Below are 17,322 nucleotides of genomic sequence, written 5' to 3' on the forward strand. Positions count from 1 at the left end.
GCAGAACACACTTCATCGCTCGAACGACGCAAGATGCCGTTCTCTGTCGCGCACAAGCAGCATTCGTGCGTCTTCCGTCTCTCTCAAGCCAAACAACGCGTGCTGACCCTTTCATCGTTCCTCGACCGCCAGTTACACCATCATCCCAAAAGTCCTCTACGTCCACCGCTTCGGTTTGAAGAGGTGGAGGGTCACGTTCGGGCCGGGTGGCGTGAGTTGTGGTCTCCTCCCAGCGCTCGCGCCCTCGGACAGCCAGCTGATCAGCCCTTGGCTCTGCAGAGGATCGCCTGGACGCCCAACTAAACGCCCGACTTCCCATTCTCTCCCGCTTTCCATGCTGTTGTTCTGTACTGTATTTCTCCGCAACGACGTATCCCTACCGCCTTAGCGCACCAGGTCCTTCCACGGGAGACCCCGTTGCACTCGCTACATCTCCTCGCCGTCCTCGACAAACCCCTTATCGACGTTCCTGATCGCTCCCTCGCACAAGACGCACTCGCTCGCGATCAGATCGTCAAGCTGCCGTCTCAGCGCCTCCTTCTCCTGCTCCTCCTTGACCTCCCTCGCACTCGGCACCTTCTCCCCCCTCCCCTGCTGCAAATCCCTACTTCTTCTCGACGACGTCGGCGCGCCCGCGAACGATGATCGCACCTTCTGCACCGTGCCAGACGGGAGGGGAATCGCGCCTCCGATCGCAGACATGAGCGCATCGGGGAGGACGAGTTTCCGCAGCTGGTCGACGGCTTGAACGGACGCGGCGGCGAGCTTGAGACCTTGTGAGGAGGTGTCGTCGAGGAGGGTGCGTGAGCGAGAGGTGGTGTGCGGTCGGCGGGAGGAAGGGGCGACTTTCGATTGCAGGTCGAGCATGCGCCGCAGCTGAGTCGGCGTGAGCGACTTGGTAACCTGTCGAGGGCGAGCGCGTCAGTTAGAAAAAGCTCAGGAAGCCTGCAAAAGACACGAGTGCACCTCTTGGATGAGGCAGTCGGCGTGGAAGCAGTGCTGGCACGGGAAGACATAGAACTGCCTCGTGAGCAGTTGCTGCGCGCAAGCCCCGCACTTCTCGTTCGCATCGACGACGACAAAGCGATTCTCGAGCTCGGCAATGTCGGCCTTGATCGCCTCGGCCGAGCGCGTCGCCTCGTTCATGTCCTCCTTGAGCTTCTCGATATGCGCCGAGTAGTCCTCGAGCGCCGAGCAGATCTCTTCCTTGAAGTCGTCGATGACGACGAAGTCGGGGAAGAATGGCAGAATGTCCTCGATCTTGAGCAGGCTGGTCGACTCGAGGAACTGCATGGCGCTGCGGGTACAAGAGCAGGTCAGCCTCATGTCCCGATCCCGCAGCGCCTCCAGCAGCCGAAGACGCACGTCTTGATGTCGTTCTTCTTGCCGACGACATGCTTGGCAATCTTGAGACAAAGCTTCTTGCGCAACAAGTCGTCGTCCTCAGGCTTGTCCGCGCAAATCTTGGCCAACTCGAGGTCGTCCCTCTCAAGCGCGAGGTCGACGCTCGATTCGTACATGCGCATCTTGGAGTAGATCAACACGCAGGCTTGGACGCGCTTGTGTGTCCGGCAGAGGCGGAGGGCGTAGTCGAGGTCGTAGTACGGGTCGCCTGTGAGGGGGTTCGTAGGCGACGACTCGAGGAAACTGACAAAGACTGCCTCGTCCGTCGACGGACTCGTCGCGAAGAGCGTGATGAGCGTGTTGTGAACCGCGGGGTCGGTGTTGCGCTGCTCGAGGACGACGTGTTGGAGATAGCGGATGAGATGGTCGTGCGGCTTCTGATCGCTGGATAAGAGACGCGGTGAGGCGAGTGCGGGGATGAGGCGGCGAACGTCGAGACGAGGTTGGCGGAGGAAGGCGTCGACCGTTTCTTTCGGTGCGTGCCGCACGAGGACCGCGGCGAAGCGGTAATACAGGTCTAGCGACTCCTGCTCGGTCTCTTGTCAGCATCGCTGCCCGCCAAAGAGCGAGCTCGAACGCACCTGCTTGCTCAGCGCCTGCAAAGCCTTGACCCACTCCTCCTGCGCAACGTGGTGCTGGACGATCCGGTCGTGGTCGCCGATAACAGAAGCATAGTACAGCGACAAGTCGTCGCGTCCGTGGCGGTCGAGCAAGTCGAACGTCGTCCGGTGGTCGAGGTTGTCCTGCTCGCGAAGCCGTCAACGTCTTGCCTCGCTTCCCTCGGGTAATACGACTGCGACGCACCTTGTACGTGACCAAGAACTGCCTCATATCCTCCTCGACCATTCCTCTCTCCGCAACAAAATTGTCCGCATCCTCGGACGCCCGCTCAGCAGCGGCGAGGTCCTCGAGCTCGTTGATCTTGGCGAGGTAGATCTCGACGAGCCAGGTGGCTAGCATCATCCTTTGAGTCGAGTCCTGTCCCCGATTCGCCCGTCAGTTCCGCGCGAGAACGGGACGCGGGAGAAAGCGCGAGCGCACACTGCGCTTCAATCTCTCCAACTTGGCCACCAAGAAATACCTCAGCGCGTCCCGTTCGTCCTTGTCGACGAAGCGAAGGACGACTTCCTCGAAGGGCTTGGACGACTGCGCGTACGCTTGAGCGGATTGGATGTAGCGACCAGCCGAAAAGTACGAGTCGGCTTCGGCTGCGAGGACCGAGTCGCGCTGGCGCTGAGTCTGCGTCGCGAGCCCCCAAGCTTCGATCAGCTCAACTCCCAGTCGCAAAAAAGAACAAGCCGACGACGAATCTCGTGGGCGGGACGCACCTTCGCAAACCTCTTTGCCATCTCCCAATTCCCCCTCGCGAGATACACCCTCCACACGTCCCTCCCTTCATCACGAATCACGAGCTCGTAGATTGCCGAGTCGGTGTGCATCCAGCATGTTTTGCGGAGCGGGTCGGTGGAGAGACGGATGGGGCGGGAGGAGGGGGGCTGTTTCGGGCGGGCGGGCAAGGGGTTAGTTGAGACGAGGGAAGAGACATGGGGGGACGCACGAGGTCGAGTGCTTCGTTGTACACGATTTTGTCCGTCAACAAATCCACCGCGCATACCCTGTCCTCGTACAACAACACGAAATGCCACTCGGTCAATGCCATACTAATAGGCTGGTCGGGGGGCTCGTGCGCGTCGCTAGAGGAGGGATAGGGGATGAGAGAGGCCGAGTCGATGATTCCGTCGCCTGGGTGAAGGTCGGACGAGGCGGAGGGGAAGACGAGTTGGCCGTGGTAGATGCCCGGGCCTACGCGCGTCCTTCAGCGTCAGCAACTCTCTGCGAGCAAAGGGGAGAGAACGCGCGGGCGCACCAGTCATCCACGCCATACTCTTCGGCAACTGCAACCCGGTCACCACACCCTCGCGATCCGTCCTGCCCGGCGCAAAGAAGTGCAATTCGGACGTCGTCGGTTCGCCCGAAAGCTCGAGCATTTCTGTGATGTCGTGCACTGTGTCAGCGCTTGGCGTAGGAGAGACAAGAGAACGGTCGAGAACGCACTGGGTCGAGCCTCGCCCGTCGCATAAGGGTGCAAGACCCCCTCCAACAACGCACTCACATCCTCCTCCTTCCCACCTTTCCCACTGGCTCCCACCCCGCCAGTCCCAACAAACTGATACACCCTCGTCCTTGTACTCGCAACCACCGCCACTCTCCTTCCATTCCAAACTTCGTACCTCAGGCCTTCTATCGGCTGGCGTTCGGGAAGGGTGAGCAGCTGTTTGACGTACCGCTCGGGGGAGCGGGAAGAGGATGTGCCTGGGACGTGCATCGGGAGGAAGTGGTCGCCTGAAGAAGAGGAGAGGGACGGGTCGAGGAGAGTCGTTCCGAGTATTTGGCCGGTCGATGTCCCGAGGAGGATCTCGCGCGTCGAGAAGGCTGAGACGGAGGACGGTGAAGAGGGAGAGGAAGAGGGCGACCAAGCGATCGAGTCGATGATTGCGCCTTTCAACCGCGTCAAGGGCTTTGCTTTCCTCGTTTGTGGCTGGCCTGAAGAGGGAGTGGGCAAGTCCGCCCCGACAAAGGCATAGAAGTTGTCCCCCGTGGTGGTCGAGACGACGACGTGGCGGCCTGTCGGGTCGACATGGAGTTTGTGTAGGTTCGACGAGGGAGAAGGAGGGGCGGAGGTTGTGCGCGAGGTCGAGGGAGCGGGAAGGGAGACAGGGATGTCGATCGTCTCTACTTCTGTTGGGTGGTCGAGGTCGATCCGGATTAGTTGCGGAGGGGAGGGGCGAGTCGAGGAGGACGAGGTTGAGGAGGAGGTGGGGGGAGAACCGGTGACGGCGAGGACGAGGACGTTGTTCGTGCAGGAGAGGGAGTGAAGTGCGGATGGGAGCGTGAACTGGACCTGCCCGAGCGAGAAGATGGGTGCGTCCGGTTCCTGTTCGCGAGGAGGGTCAGCGAGGAGGACGAGCAGCGGTGTCGACTCGCTCGGCTCGGGCGGGATGGGTGCGCACCTCGCTGTGTCCTGCCTCGTACACTGCGCCGTCCTCGAACCCTTTCGTCGGCAGCTCGAGTCCCGCCGACCCTGATCCGCCGATGAAGTCGTCCATCCCCTCCGTCGCTACTCGTCCGTTTGAGCTGGTTCAAGCGGGTGTGCGCGTACAACGAGCGAGTCCCAAGCAGCTGAGCAGTCCAGTACTAGCCAGATTGAGCCTGAGCGAGCGCGACGAGGCGATCGTTGGCTGCCCCACCTCCCCCTCACAAAGTCGACGCTCGCCTCGTTGTCTCGCGGTGCGTGCGCTCGACTTGGTCTCTCCCGCTCGCAGTGTGAACTCGAGCGTGGTGCACTGTGCGAGTATGCGAGTGTGCAAGGCAAGACAACCCTGTCCCGAGTCGTACGGTGTTGCCAGTCCCTGCGAGTGCTCGTGCTGCTCGTCCTGCTCCGCTTTACGAGGAGTGAGGGTGCGACGGTGCGAGTCGGCTGAGTTGTGCGAAGTTGCCAAGTCGAGCGCGTCAACTTGCCACGCGCGCACTCGCTCACACTGGCTCGCTCTCTCCACCGCACCCACACCGCTCAGAGGAGCACAGTGAGCGAGTCGCTGCTGCTCACGAGCGAGAGCGACCCACACCCGCCCAACTCGCGCGCTCACCCACCCTCTCACCGCTGAGCAAAGCCGACCAACAACCCGACTCATCACCCCCGCCTGCTCTCCTCCAAGTACGCGCAGAAACCAGCCCTCTACGCGCTTGACTTTCCCAGCGGAGCGCGACGCGCGATGACCACGGACCGCCCTCGACGCGCAGCTTCTCAGCGCCGCTCCACCGCCGAAGCCGACCTCTACTCGTCTCACGGTCAGCGGGCTGTTGGGTCGCGAAGGAGCGCGAGGAGGGGGAGCAGGGAGGTCAACTATGCGGGGCTGGACGACGACGAGGAGGACGAGTATGTCGACCACGGGGAAGGCGAGGGGAGCGAAGAGGAGGAGGGTAGTGTGAGGGTCCAGCGCGCGACGAGGGGGAAAGAAATCAAGTATGACGAGGACGAGTTCAAGCAGGAGGAAGGGGAGGAGCACTTCCCCGTCGAAGAAGTGGAGCAGGAGTATCAACAGGACAACCTCCCTCTCCACCCTCAACACCTCCCTCCCCTCCCTCCGCCCAACCAGAACCCTCTCGTCATCAAACTCAACGTCACGCGCACCGCGACGCCCGCTGAAGCTGCCCCCGCCGATGCGGACGCAGACGCGGAGGGCGAGGAGGATGCGGATGCGGCGGGCGAGGACGACCCCGATGCGTATGCGGACCCTCACGCCGGCTACGCAGCGCACGAGGCGTACCAGAACGGGCACGCCGTGGCAGGCGACGACGACGAGGAAGACGAAGAAGGAGTCGGGGGTCGTCGACTCCGTCCTCGTCGCCAAAACGCGATCCACGATTCAGAGGACAGTTCGACCGATGCCAACGGCGCGGAGGGACACTCTCTTCCCCCTCGCGTATTCACGACTACCAGTTCAGGTCGTCAGACGCGCAGGCCGGCGCATTATGGCGAGAGCGCGGACGAGGAGGATTACAAGCCTGATGCGGAAGGCCGGCGCGGCGGGTTGAGGCGCGGACGGAGGGCGGGGTATCATGGAGATGGGATTGAGCCGGATGAGGACTGGGACGGGGAGGACGGGGAGTATGGGGGTGCGAGGAGGGGAGAGCGGAGCAGGCGCAATTCGAGGCGGACGAACGACCGCCAGCAACAAGCTGCGCGTCAACTGCGCTCTCAGCGCGCGGGGCGGAGCGCAGGACGCTCGACGCGCAACTCGCGAAAGGCCGTCGACCAGTCTTACGAGCAGGACGAGGACGAGACGGAGCTCGATACGGACGAGGAGATCTTCGATTTGCCGGACGACGACGACGATTCGCTGGGCAGGGGCGAGGGGTCGGGGAGGAGGAACCTCCGCAACAAGCCGAGGATCAACTACTACGTCCCCCCGCCGAACGAGGTCGCGGGCCTCAGCGCCGGCAAGGACGCGAAGGGCAAGGGCAAGCAGCGTAGAATGGACGAGGATGGGAATCCTTTCGCTGGGTTGCCGGCCAACATGACGGGTGCACAGTGGGCGGCGCTGTATCCCGAGGGAGGACAGCCCGGATCCGACTCGGTGAGTTCGTCCGTCGTTTCAGCCGCTTCGCTCGCTCACTCTTACCCATGCACGCAGTCGGACGACGAGAATCCGAACCTGTCGAGTCCTCGCAAAGCAGCGCTCTTCTCCGGCCCAGGCGCAGCGATGACAGGCGGGATGCTCGCAGGCGGCGGCCTCGACTTTGGCAGCGGCGCCCCCTCGAACCTCGGCAAAGTCAACAATGTCGCTGCATTGGCCGACACAGACCCGCTTGGCGTCCCGACCTCGATCTCGTTCGACTCGGTCGGCGGATTGGGACAGCATATCCAGCAGCTCAAGGAGATGGTCTCGCTTCCGCTTCTCTATCCCGAGGTGTTTGAGAGGTTCAATATCACCCCGCCGAGGGGCGTTTTGTTCCATGGTCCGCCGGGAACGGGAAAGACGCTCCTGGCGAGGGCGTTGGCGGCGAGTTGCAGTACCGAGGGCAGGAAGATCTGTACGTCCGCTCGGTCTTCCTTTCGCTCTGATGATGCTGACGTAGCGTTTGTCTCGCAGCCTTCTTCATGCGCAAGGGTGCCGACTGCTTGTCAAAGTGGGTCGGCGAGGCGGAGAGGCAGCTCAGGTTGCTGTTCGAAGAGGCGAGGGCGTGCCAGCCGTCAATCATCTTCTTCGACGAGATCGACGGTGCGTTCTGTCCGGCCTTCGTCACGGCTATGTCAAGCTGAGCGCTGTCCTCGCCCGCAGGTCTCGCCCCGGTTCGCAGCAGCAAGCAAGAGCAGATCCACGCCTCGATCGTCTCGACCCTCCTCGCGCTGATGGACGGCATGGACGGCCGCGGCCAGGTGATCGTCATCGGCGCGACCAACCGTCCAGACGCGATCGACCCAGCTCTCCGCCGACCAGGCAGGTTCGACCGCGAGTTCTACTTTCCCCTCCCGAACCTCGAGGCGAGGCGAAAGATCATCGACATCCATACTGAGGGGTGGAATCCGCCGCTCGACGACGGATTCAAGGACGAGTTGGCCAAGCTGACCAAGGGTTACGGAGGTGCCGACTTGCGGGTGCGAGCGACATCTCTATCCTCGCGCTTCTTCCGCATTAACGCATCTCGTCGCAGGCTCTGTGCACGGAAGCGGCGCTCAATGCCGTCCAGCGCACGTACCCGCAGATCTACAAAACCAACGACCGCCTCCTCATCAAGCCCGAGCAAATCGAGGTCACCGCTCGCGACTTTACCATCTCTCAGAAGAGTGCGTCACCGTGCTGGTTCTCAAGGGGAAACTGCTGCTGACCCGGATCGCCCAGACCTCATCCCCTCGACCGCCCGCTCAACCTCCTCTCACGCCGCCCCTCTCCCGCCACAAGTCGTCCCCCTCCTCGCCGACTCGCTCGAACACGCCAAGACCGCTCTCGCCAAGGTCCTGCCCGAGGTGAAGAAGGTCAACGTCTTGGAAGAAGCCGAGTTTGTCGATGAGGGTGCTGGGTTCGAGAAGGAGAAGATGCTGCAGGGTGCGTTCGCCCGTTCTATCTCTCGCGATTCGCCTTCCTGACGTCCGACTGCGCAGCCTTTGAGACGCTGCGCGTCTTCCGCCCTCGCCTGATCATCTGCGGCGAGCCCGGCATGGGCCAGTCTTTCGTCGGCGCCGCGATCCTTCAGCACCTCGAAGGCTTCCACGTCCAGACACTCGATCTCGCCACCCTCGTCTCCGACTCGACTCGCACGATGGAAGCCGCCTGCGTCCAACTCTTCGTCGAAGCGAAGCGCCATAAGCCCTCGATCCTCTTCATCCCTTCGCTCGTCACTTGGTGCGCCAGCGTCGGCGAGACCGTTCGCTCGACGATCAAGGGCTTGCTCGACGGGTTGGACCCGTCCGACCCGATCTTGCTGCTCGCGGTTGTCGACGGTCATTTCTCGGAAGTCCCGGCGGACGTTCGCAGCTGGTTCGGGTTCGTTAAGGGCAACCGCGTCATCATCGGCAAGCCCAGCACCGTGAGTCTGCCTCTGCGCCCTCCCTCCTTCGCCTCTGACGCCTTGACGGCCCCGCAGGACCAGCGACGAGCGTTCTTCGAGGATGTCATCGCAGGCATCCAGCGACCTCCGAACGAGTACCCCGATGGCGTTCCTCGCCGCAAGCGTGTCCTCGAAAAGCTCCCTCTCGCCCCGCCTCCGCCACCTCGTGCGCCGACCGCCGCCGAGATCGCTCAGCAACAGCAGAACGACCTCCGCCTGCTCGAGTACCTCAAGTGGCGCCTCGGACCCGTCCTCTCCGAGCTCAAGAAGCGCTATAAGCGTTTCCAGCGCTCGCTGTACAAGGATTGGCAGAGCGACGACCTCGAGTGGCGCCAGGAGCAACTTCGTCGCGGTCAGGAGGTGACGGGTCTCGGCAAGCAGCCGTACCACAATGTCGACCTTGACACGATGGCGTCCGACCTGTACAAGGGCTTCTACTACACGCCGGACGACTTCCTCGACGACATCCTCCGCATCCAGCACAACGCCGAGGTCAACAAGATCATGGAGAACGACGCCGAGGCGCCTATCCGAGCCGGACAGATGGTCAACCACGTCAAGGTCATGCTCGACCAGACCTTTGACGCCAACTTCCGCGCCGAGTGCGGCAAGATGGCCGAGCGGATGCGCGAGAAGGAGAAGGACGCGCCCAGGAAGGGCAGGCGCAGGGGCCGCGGTGGCAGCTTGCCTCCCGAAGACGGCGCCGTTGCGGCTGCCGAGACTGCGGCTGCGGCTGGCGGAGCGTTCAAGGAGCGGTACAACGCGCGGACGGCGAATGGAGCTGAGGACAGCGCGGAGGCAACGGACACGCAGGAGGCGGGAGCTGGCGAGGAGGGAGACGCCGAGCGTCAGCTCAAGCGGGCGAGGACGGAGACTGGCGACCACGCGATGGAAATCGAGCAAGGGGACGAGCATGGCCCGGCGAAGCGGCAGCGGACAGCCGAGGACGGCGACCAGGACGAGCAGATGCGCGCTATTCAGCATCACCAGGCTGCCGTGGACATGGCCAACGGACAAGCTGCCGCCTCGACGAGCTCGGCACCGAACGGATACCCAGCTGGCTTCGTCGCCGCGCACCCGCAGGCAGGCCCTTCAGGCTTCCACGATCTCCTCAACCCGACGACCGCCTCTTCGCTCGCCGCCTTTGCCGACCCCGTCGTCGCCTTCTCCGAACCGCAGCAAAACCCTTTCGCCCCAACAGTCGCTGCCGTCGCTCCTCCCATGCCCGTCGGTGCCGCGCCCTCCGAGGCTTCCGCTGTCGCCGGACTGCCAGCACCAGCAGCCGAAGCCGCAGCCGCTCCGTCGTTCCTCAACGGCACCATCCCTACTGCGGCAACGTCGACCAACCCCTTCGGCGCACCGGCCGTCGTCCAAAAGGCGCTGAACGTCAACGGCGGTTCCGCTCTTCCTTCGCGCGACGGCACGCCCACGCCTATCGGCATGAACGGCTGGCCAGCACCGGCCAGCGAGGCAGGCTCCGCTAGGCAGGCATCGGCAGCGCCGGAGAAGGAGCGCACTCCTACGCCGGAACCGACGCCTCCCCCTCCTCCGCCTTTCGTCGTTCCCGCCCACGCCGTTGACGGCTTCTACAGCTTCCTCGTCGAGAAGACGGACGCGCTCAATATCGACCAGCTCGAGCAGCTCCGTGCGGCTTGCTACGATGCCGTCTGGCGCGGCAGGACCGAGTGGGACCGGACGGCGGTCGTACAGGAGCTTGACGAGCTCGCGAAGGAGTTCGTCGAGGAGGTCGAGGCACTGGCTGCTTGATCCGGTCATTCATCGCTTTTCTCACTCTCTCGCTTTGTTGTAGCCATCTCTTCACGACCCCATGCATCTCGAAAAGCGCATCTACGCCTCACTGCATCGCTGTATCGCCTGTGATGGGGAAGAGCAGCCGCCTGCGCACAAGAGGAGGTCAGCGTCTCAGCATACCAGGTATGGGTCGAGACGCACCAAATGTCGTCGTCTGCAGCCGGGAACAGCATGTCTTCGTGCATCGGAAGGGCGTCGAGAGCGGCAAAGACGCTCGCCTCTGTCTGCTCTTGCTGCGGGAGTGTCGCCGCACTGGTCGAGGCGAACGCTTGCTGTTCTTGCTGCGGAGGAAGAGTGGTGTGTGCATGGTGATGATGGAGGTTGTCTTGTATGATCTGCTGTGCGCTCGAGAGGTACCAGCTCGAGTTGCTGCCGCTCGAAGGGTAGTCCTGCGCATCCTGCGGTATCGTCTGCATCGATGTCGAGGCGTTCTGCGATGCGGCGAGTGACGAGAGTTGCGTTGCGGGTGAAAGCGTGGTGAGAAGGTGGGTGAGGAGACGATGCATGTAAGCCGGCATGTCGTCCGACGAGCGCGACGCCGCTTCAACAGCGACTTGGATGTCGGATAAGGTGCGTACGACGCGCTCGCGGTCGGACTGGCTCATCGTCGCGATGTTCTTTACGAGCCAGATCGAGCAGATGGCGAGCGCGACGTAGGCGAGGTTGAAGCAGAAGGGGAGGTAGCCCGGTCGAACGAAGTGGTTTTGGAAGACGTTAGCGAGTCCGACGGCGGCATCGACGCAACCGCAGAAGGCGATCGTTAAGTCGGACGGCACGTCGACGTTGACGGCCTGGTCCTTCGCACGGTACCGATAGTTGTACAGGAGGCGGTACTCAGTGAGGTGGAAGGCAAAGAGCGCGTCGCAGAGGCGGATGGTCGAAACTTGAGGTGGGAGAAAGTCTGCGTGTCAGCAGGTCAGCGGGCATGCGGCTCGACACAGGTGAGGATGCGCACCAGGTCGATCTAACCACTTGGCTCGCCAGCGATGCCAGTCATGCTCGATCCACTTGAGCGAGCGCAAATTCGACGGGTCGCCGTTCATCGCCGTCAGCAAGTCGGCGTAAAGTCGACACATTCGCGAAAAGGTGATCCAAGGCGGCAGGGAGGACTCGCCGGGTGTCGGGAGATGAGGGTGCTCGGCGAGCCATTCTGCTGGGTCGTCGATGTCTTCCTCCGAGATCATGCGAGGGAGGGAATGGTGTATGGCGAGGTGGTAGTCCGCGATGATCAAGTCTGTACGCCGCAAAGTCAGCTGCAGTCGAGCGCAAAAGCAGGGAACGACGCACTCAGCCATGCCCGTTCCCTATTGAGGATCTCGCGAGCTTGCATCTCGTCCGCGGGAAGCGGTCGAATCACCCGAACGTTCAGCCTCAGCTCCTGCGCCATCCGAATCGCATACCCGACTTTCCGCCAACTTGTCGCGTCGTCCGCCTTCTTCCAATGCGTCAAGAGGTTGATCGCCTGGATGACCTCGACTGAGCACAAACCGTACTCGACCGCTTGTCCGACAAGCTTGTTTGCGATCGCGAGACAGGCGGAGTAGGCGTCTGGTCGGAGGATCTTGGCTGTCACGCAGAGGACGGCGGAGAAGAGGAGGGCGGACTTTTGCTGGCAGTAGTTCGGGGTGTGCAGGCGAGGGTCGAGTATCGCGACGACGAGGTTGAGGTGGTCGAAATAGCTGCGAGGGGCGAAATCAGTACAACGACGCGGAGGAGCTGTGGCAGGGCTTACTAGTTGAAGAGTTCAAATACGTCTAGCTCGTTCAGTACGCCAGCTTGAAGCGGGTCCGGATAGTTGCTGCGAAGCAAGCCAAAGCTACCGCTCCCCGACGGAGGCGGCTGCGCCGTCGAGGGGCCGGCAATGAAGGCTGTCGGCGAGAGCGCAGTGTCAGCAAGGTGTTCGCTCTCGGAGAGCGCCGCGACGCACGGGAAGAGTCGCCTTCTCGGACGACATGCGAGAACTGGATGGTCGATGCGCCTGTACCAGCAGGCGATTGCGAAGCGTGACTTTGGCTCGCCCCCTGGGGCGAGCCGTACGTTGGCGCTTGATTCGCAGGTAGTTGAGGAAGAGGAGGATAGACTGGCGGTTGAAGCGGGACGGCAGGAAGCGAAGAAGGGGAAGCGTCGGGTGGCGCAACTGAGCTCGTCTCCTTCTTCCGTCGGCCGCGCCGGTGCTTCTGGTACTCGCAGACGAGCTCGTGCGTGACGCACCGGCGACAGGTCGTGTGCACGTCGGGAGTGTGGCATTTCCGCTGAGCAGAAGGGTTGAAGGTCAGCTGGATCGTTTGTCCTGCATCCGATTCGAGCGAGACGCACCTTGGCTGATCGACAGGCGAGACAGGATACCTTCCTGCGACGAGGAGAAGCGCGAGATGAGTTGCCGCAATTCTTCGAGGAGGAGGAAGAGAGAGACGCACGCTCCGCCAGCTTTGACGGGACCCGCCACTCCTTCAGTCTGTGCTGGTTCTGCAGCTACATTCGACGGACCAGCGACAGCACCAGCGTCGGTCTGGGCAGCGGCGCCTTGCAGGGTGGGACTCGCCCGGGCGTCCATTCTCCTCTGTTCGTGCGGGACGGCGGGAGCTGAGCGAGCGGTGAAGGCGGCGTCGAGCGGGCTCAGCGAGCGGGGCAGACAGTCTCGGACGCAGCAGGAGGCATGGCTTGGTCACCGCTGCGGGAACCTCGCGACTTCATCGCGCCTGAACGCTTGAACACCGCACCCTCAATCGCCCGCCATGGCCCACGCTTCGAGCAGCCGCGGGCGGTGCTTGCTGTTGTCACAGCCTTCCACACTCTCTGGTCCCGCTGCTCCCACTTGACGACGTTGCCAACCGATGCCTTCTGCTCCGCTCAACTCTGGCTTCGTCCTCCAGGACGACCCTGCGACGCCCCGCACCGAAGCGACCGTCTCCTTCCGCGACATTCTCCCCAAGCCCGACCACCCTCGCATTGCCGGCATCGCAGACCACACCGCGCTCAGCTGGTGCGAGAGCAGAAAGGCTGTCGAGGCTCCCGCCTGGCTGATCAACCGCCTCGACGTTCGCAACATCGGACGACCGTACAGGGGCTTCTCGGCAGACGGGCATCCTGACCCGAGCATCTTCCGCTACGAGGAAGACGAGGGTGCCCCGGTTGAGGCTGCGGTGCATGCCGTCAACAGGCTGCTCGACGCACTTCCGGCGGATCTGAGGAAGGAGGTTGTCAAGGGAGACGTAGCGACGGACGACGAGTTCAGGGCTTGGAGTAACCCGGAACTGTACGTAAACCCAGGTTTGTCCGTCTCTTCTCCTATCTCGTACGACTCGGACACTTACGCGTGCACCACAGGTGGCATTCGCCTCGACGAGACGAGCACCGAGATCAAGGACCGCATCCACGACGTCCTCAAAGCGTCGCTCTCGCCCGAAGGATACAAGAAGGCCCTCGGCTGCACCCTGACGAACCACTTCCTCGGCGAGCTCGTCAACGGCAGCAACGTCCTGAACAAGCACTCGTACAACTTCCGCCTCTTCCTCCCGCCTGCCACTCGTCGTCCCTCGCTTACCGATCCCTGGGGATGGACCTTCTTCGGCCACCACCTCTGCCTCGCCGTCTGCTTCGTCGGCAAGCGGATGGTCATCGGTCCGACGTTCATGGGTGCTGAGCCGGACAGGATCGATGTCGGCCCGCACGCAGGACTGCGGCTCTTCTCGCAGGAGGAGATTCGGGGGCTCAACTTGATGCGGAGCTTGAGCGAGGAGAACCAGAAGAAGGCGCAGATTAGCGTGGGAATGACAATGTCTGAAGGGCTGGCAGAGGACCGATGGAACCCCTTTGACGAGCGGTGAGTTCGCTTCGAGGATCGCTCCTTCAGCTGAACTTGACCATTCCAATCCGCAGACACCTCGGCGGCGCACACCAAGACAACCGCATCGTTCCATACGAAGGCTGTCAGATCTCGCTCTTCACGCCCGAGCAGCGCGACGAGATCTACGCCATCCTGCGGGTTTTCAATATCTACCTCCCGGAAGTCCCGCTCGAGCACCGGATGCGCCGCCTCCGGTCGTTCGAGGACCAGACGTACTTTGCGTGGATTGGCAAGTTTGACCTTGGCTCGCCTTACTACTTCCGCATCCACTCGCCCGCGACGTTTTGCGAGGTGCGTTTCCCTTTCCTCCGTCTTGCCCACTCCCGCCGCTGACGCTTCCTCCTCCGCTCGGATTCACCAGTTCGACTTCCACTGCGGCATCTTCCTGACCAACACCTCGCCCGCCAAATGCCACATCCACACCGTCAATCGCCTGCCGAACTGCGAAGACTACGGCAAGGCGCTCGTCCAGCAGTGGCAGCGCGAGCAGGAGGCCGAGGGCGTCGAGGTGCAGATGAGGGTGGTCCGGCCTAATTGAAACCTTGAAGTGAAGTAGGCAATAGTTCGAAGGAGAGGACGAAGGAATGTTCTCCTCGACTTTCGAAGATTGCCCTCTCGCTCGACGTCTCTCCTCGCGAGGCTGCCTCCTTGGTTTGACGTTGCGCTCCCGCTGCCAGCCTCTCCTTGCCCTACGGTGTGCTTGGAGAGCGCCGCAGAGTCTCCAGGTGCTGGTCGTTGTCGAGGCCCGACCGCACTCTTTGGGAAGGTCGCGCCGCCTGCTCTCGACCTCGTCGCTCGTCGCCCGGCTGGCTGGCTGGCTGGAGAGTTGCATCACCGTCTGGCAGAGCCCTGCACTCGTCTCCTCTTGCACCAGCTGCGAAAGCCGTCGTCTGCCCGTTGCGCTACGAGCACACCCTCTTCCCGACCCCGCATCTCGCCGCTTGTTGTCGCGCGCGTCGCATTTCCGCTCCCTCGCCCTCCTTTTCCCTCACCCGTACACACCCAGCCGGGACGCATTCGACCATGTCAGGAGCACAGGACGTCAAGCTGCCCGTCTACCCCTCCGACAACAACGACCCGCTTAGCTCAAAGGGCCTCTTGAACGAGCGCGATGAGGGACTCCCGACCGCCGTCACCAACGCGACGTCGGCCAAGCCAGCCGCGAGCATGGCCAGCGCGGAGGGGATCAAGAAGATCTGGCCTGGTCCGTCCCTTCGTCCACCCTTCTGGCACTCGAGGAGCGGAGAACGCTGAAACGTGCGGGACTTTCGTCGCGTCCTCGTCGCAGGCTACATCATCATGGTCTGGATCGCTTTGAGCAGTGGTGTCATCCTCCAGAACGCCTACATCCTGCGGACACTCCAGTGAGTCTGCGCGAGAAGGCGGATTCCGAGACTAACTGGACTGAGGTCCCTCAAGCTCCTGCTAACCACGCTCCCTCTGCAGATTCAACTACCCCATCGCATTGACGACTTGGCACTTGGTCTACGCGACCATCGGCACCCGTCTCCTCCTCCGCTTCACACACCTCCTCGACGACCTGCACAAGGTTCAGATGTCCTGGGACCGCTGGCTCCGCAACGTACGCCCGACCATGAGCTTCTGATCGCGCAGAAGAGAATGCTGACGTTGAGGCGAGCAGATTGTCCCCATTGGCGCCCTCTTCTCCGGATCCCTCATCTTCTCCAACTTCGCCTGTGCGTTCAATTCCTCGATATTAACGCGGGAAGTTGTCGCTAACCTGTACCCACTTGCGCAGACCTCAGTCTCTCCGTCTCGTTCATCCAGATGCTGAAGGCGTTCACCTCCGTCGCGGTCTTGGGCATGTCGGTCCTCTTCGGACTCGAGCAGATGCAGCCGCGCAAGTTTGTGATTGTCATCGCAATCTCCTGCGGAGGTGAGCCTGTCGTCTTCTCGCTTGAGCGGACCGTAGCGCTGACAGCCTCCTCCCACAGTCGCCCTCGCCTCGTACGGCGAGATCGCATTCGACATGGGCGGCTTCATCTGCCAGGCGCTCGGTATCGCTTTCGAGTCAGCGCGCCTCGTCTCGATCCAGCTGCTCATGTCGGGCTTGAAGATGGGACCTCTCGTCTCGCTCTACTACGTGAGTTGGGGGCGCCGTCGGCAGAACAGCGGCAGAGCTGACTTCTTCTCCTCGTGCAGTTTGCACCGGTCTGCGCCGGCCTTAACATGATGCTCATCCCCTTCTTCGAGGGCGCCGCGCCATTCCAAGACGCCCTCGAGGTTGTCGGCCTCCCCATCCTCGTCGGCAACGCCACGACCGCCTTTGCGCTCAACGTCGCCGTCGTCTTCCTGATCGGCTGCGCAAGTTCGCTTGTCCTCACGCTCTCGGGCGTCATCAAGGACATCCTTCTCGTCCTCGGGTCGGTCGTCTTGATGGGATCGACCGTGACCTTCACTCAGGTGCGCTCGCTGTCCGTCTGACCGCTCCTTGTGACTGATGTACTCTCCTCCACAGTTCGTCGGCTACGGCATCGCCCTCTTCGGCCTGGTCGTCTTCAAGCTCCCGAAGGAGACGGTCGACAAGTACATGATCCAGGTTCGCGGTGCGCTCGGCCGATGAGCGCGGGATGGAAGGCGCGGAAAGGGATGTGCTCGTCGCTGGCGATGAGGTGTGGACGCCCTTGGAAGAAAGTGAAGTAAGGAAACGCTAGACGGAGGGAAGTTATCTCGTGCAAGGCTTTCATACTCTCCTGACCTTCTTCGTCCCGCCTCGCGGAGACGATGTTGTTTCCCCTGGTGCTAATCACGAAGCCAACAGTCTGCTTCTGCGGTGCTCGAGCTCGTCAATAGTGAGCGAGAGGAGCAAGGCTTTGCGGTAGTCGCCTCCTCGCTCGCACAGCGTCTCCTTTGGTGCGTCGCCCGTCTCGAGAGTGCTTCTCTCAGGCTGCTTGAGCTCCATAGACCGTCCTTTCGACCGCCTTCGACGTTGACATCTCGAAAGTCAAAACGGCGCCTCTCTCGTCGCAACGCGTTGGTGTTTCGGGCGACAGGCTCTGCTTTTCCTCTCACTCCCCCTCGCCTGGCACGCCTGCTGGCTGCACAGACACGCTCACACTGCTCGACAGACCCGTCTACCAGCTCGTCCAGCCGCCCCGCGCTTCCACGTCTGACCCGACCCACCCTCA

The 17,322-nt window shown here is 62.4% G+C and overlaps 5 protein-coding genes across 5 annotated transcripts; 3 read left to right on the top strand and 2 right to left on the bottom strand.

The window, feature by feature from the left end:
- Positions 1-426: 426 nt before the first annotated feature.
- RHTO_04637 (vacuolar protein sorting protein DigA) lies at positions 427-4,511 on the bottom strand (the record flags this gene model as incomplete). Its single annotated transcript, XM_016418301.1, has 11 exons — positions 427-903; positions 967-1,297; positions 1,366-1,931; positions 1,986-2,147; positions 2,209-2,382; positions 2,446-2,643; positions 2,733-2,900; positions 2,963-3,207; positions 3,272-3,394; positions 3,460-4,339; positions 4,416-4,511. 11 exons carry the CDS (start codon positions 4,509-4,511, stop codon positions 427-429), a joined length of 3,420 nt encoding a protein of 1,139 aa, XP_016275577.1.
- Positions 4,512-5,177: 666 nt separating this feature from the next.
- Positions 5,178-10,281, top strand: RHTO_04638 (AAA family ATPase; the record flags this gene model as incomplete). The annotated part of the gene is made up of 8 exons (XM_016418302.1): positions 5,178-6,542; positions 6,600-6,999; positions 7,059-7,187; positions 7,248-7,564; positions 7,621-7,753; positions 7,809-8,012; positions 8,069-8,493; positions 8,551-10,281. The coding sequence occupies 8 exons, from the start codon at positions 5,178-5,180 to the stop codon at positions 10,279-10,281; spliced, it is 4,704 nt and encodes a 1,567-aa protein (XP_016275578.1).
- An 88-nt stretch (positions 10,282-10,369) lies between these two features.
- RHTO_04639 (Zn(2)-C6 fungal-type transcription factor) lies at positions 10,370-12,880 on the bottom strand (the record flags this gene model as incomplete). Its single annotated transcript, XM_016418303.1, has 8 exons — positions 10,370-10,412; positions 10,468-11,227; positions 11,282-11,560; positions 11,614-12,005; positions 12,059-12,194; positions 12,254-12,578; positions 12,643-12,676; positions 12,744-12,880. 8 exons carry the CDS (start codon positions 12,878-12,880, stop codon positions 10,370-10,372), a joined length of 2,106 nt encoding a protein of 701 aa, XP_016275579.1.
- Positions 12,881-13,160: 280 nt separating this feature from the next.
- Positions 13,161-14,711, top strand: RHTO_04640 (uncharacterized protein; the record flags this gene model as incomplete). The annotated part of the gene is made up of 4 exons (XM_016418304.1): positions 13,161-13,596; positions 13,654-14,149; positions 14,206-14,464; positions 14,535-14,711. The coding sequence occupies 4 exons, from the start codon at positions 13,161-13,163 to the stop codon at positions 14,709-14,711; spliced, it is 1,368 nt and encodes a 455-aa protein (XP_016275580.1).
- A 485-nt stretch (positions 14,712-15,196) lies between these two features.
- Positions 15,197-16,757, top strand: RHTO_04641 (DUF250 domain containing membrane protein; the record flags this gene model as incomplete). The annotated part of the gene is made up of 8 exons (XM_016418305.1): positions 15,197-15,377; positions 15,462-15,537; positions 15,620-15,755; positions 15,816-15,870; positions 15,933-16,070; positions 16,129-16,277; positions 16,337-16,597; positions 16,653-16,757. The coding sequence occupies 8 exons, from the start codon at positions 15,197-15,199 to the stop codon at positions 16,755-16,757; spliced, it is 1,101 nt and encodes a 366-aa protein (XP_016275581.1).
- Positions 16,758-17,322: the final 565 nt, after the last annotated feature.

The sequence above is a fragment of the Rhodotorula toruloides genome (assembly GCF_000320785.1).
Source record: "Rhodotorula toruloides NP11 unplaced genomic scaffold Scaffold3, whole genome shotgun sequence".
Lineage (NCBI taxonomy): Eukaryota > Fungi > Basidiomycota > Microbotryomycetes > Sporidiobolales > Sporidiobolaceae > Rhodotorula > Rhodotorula toruloides.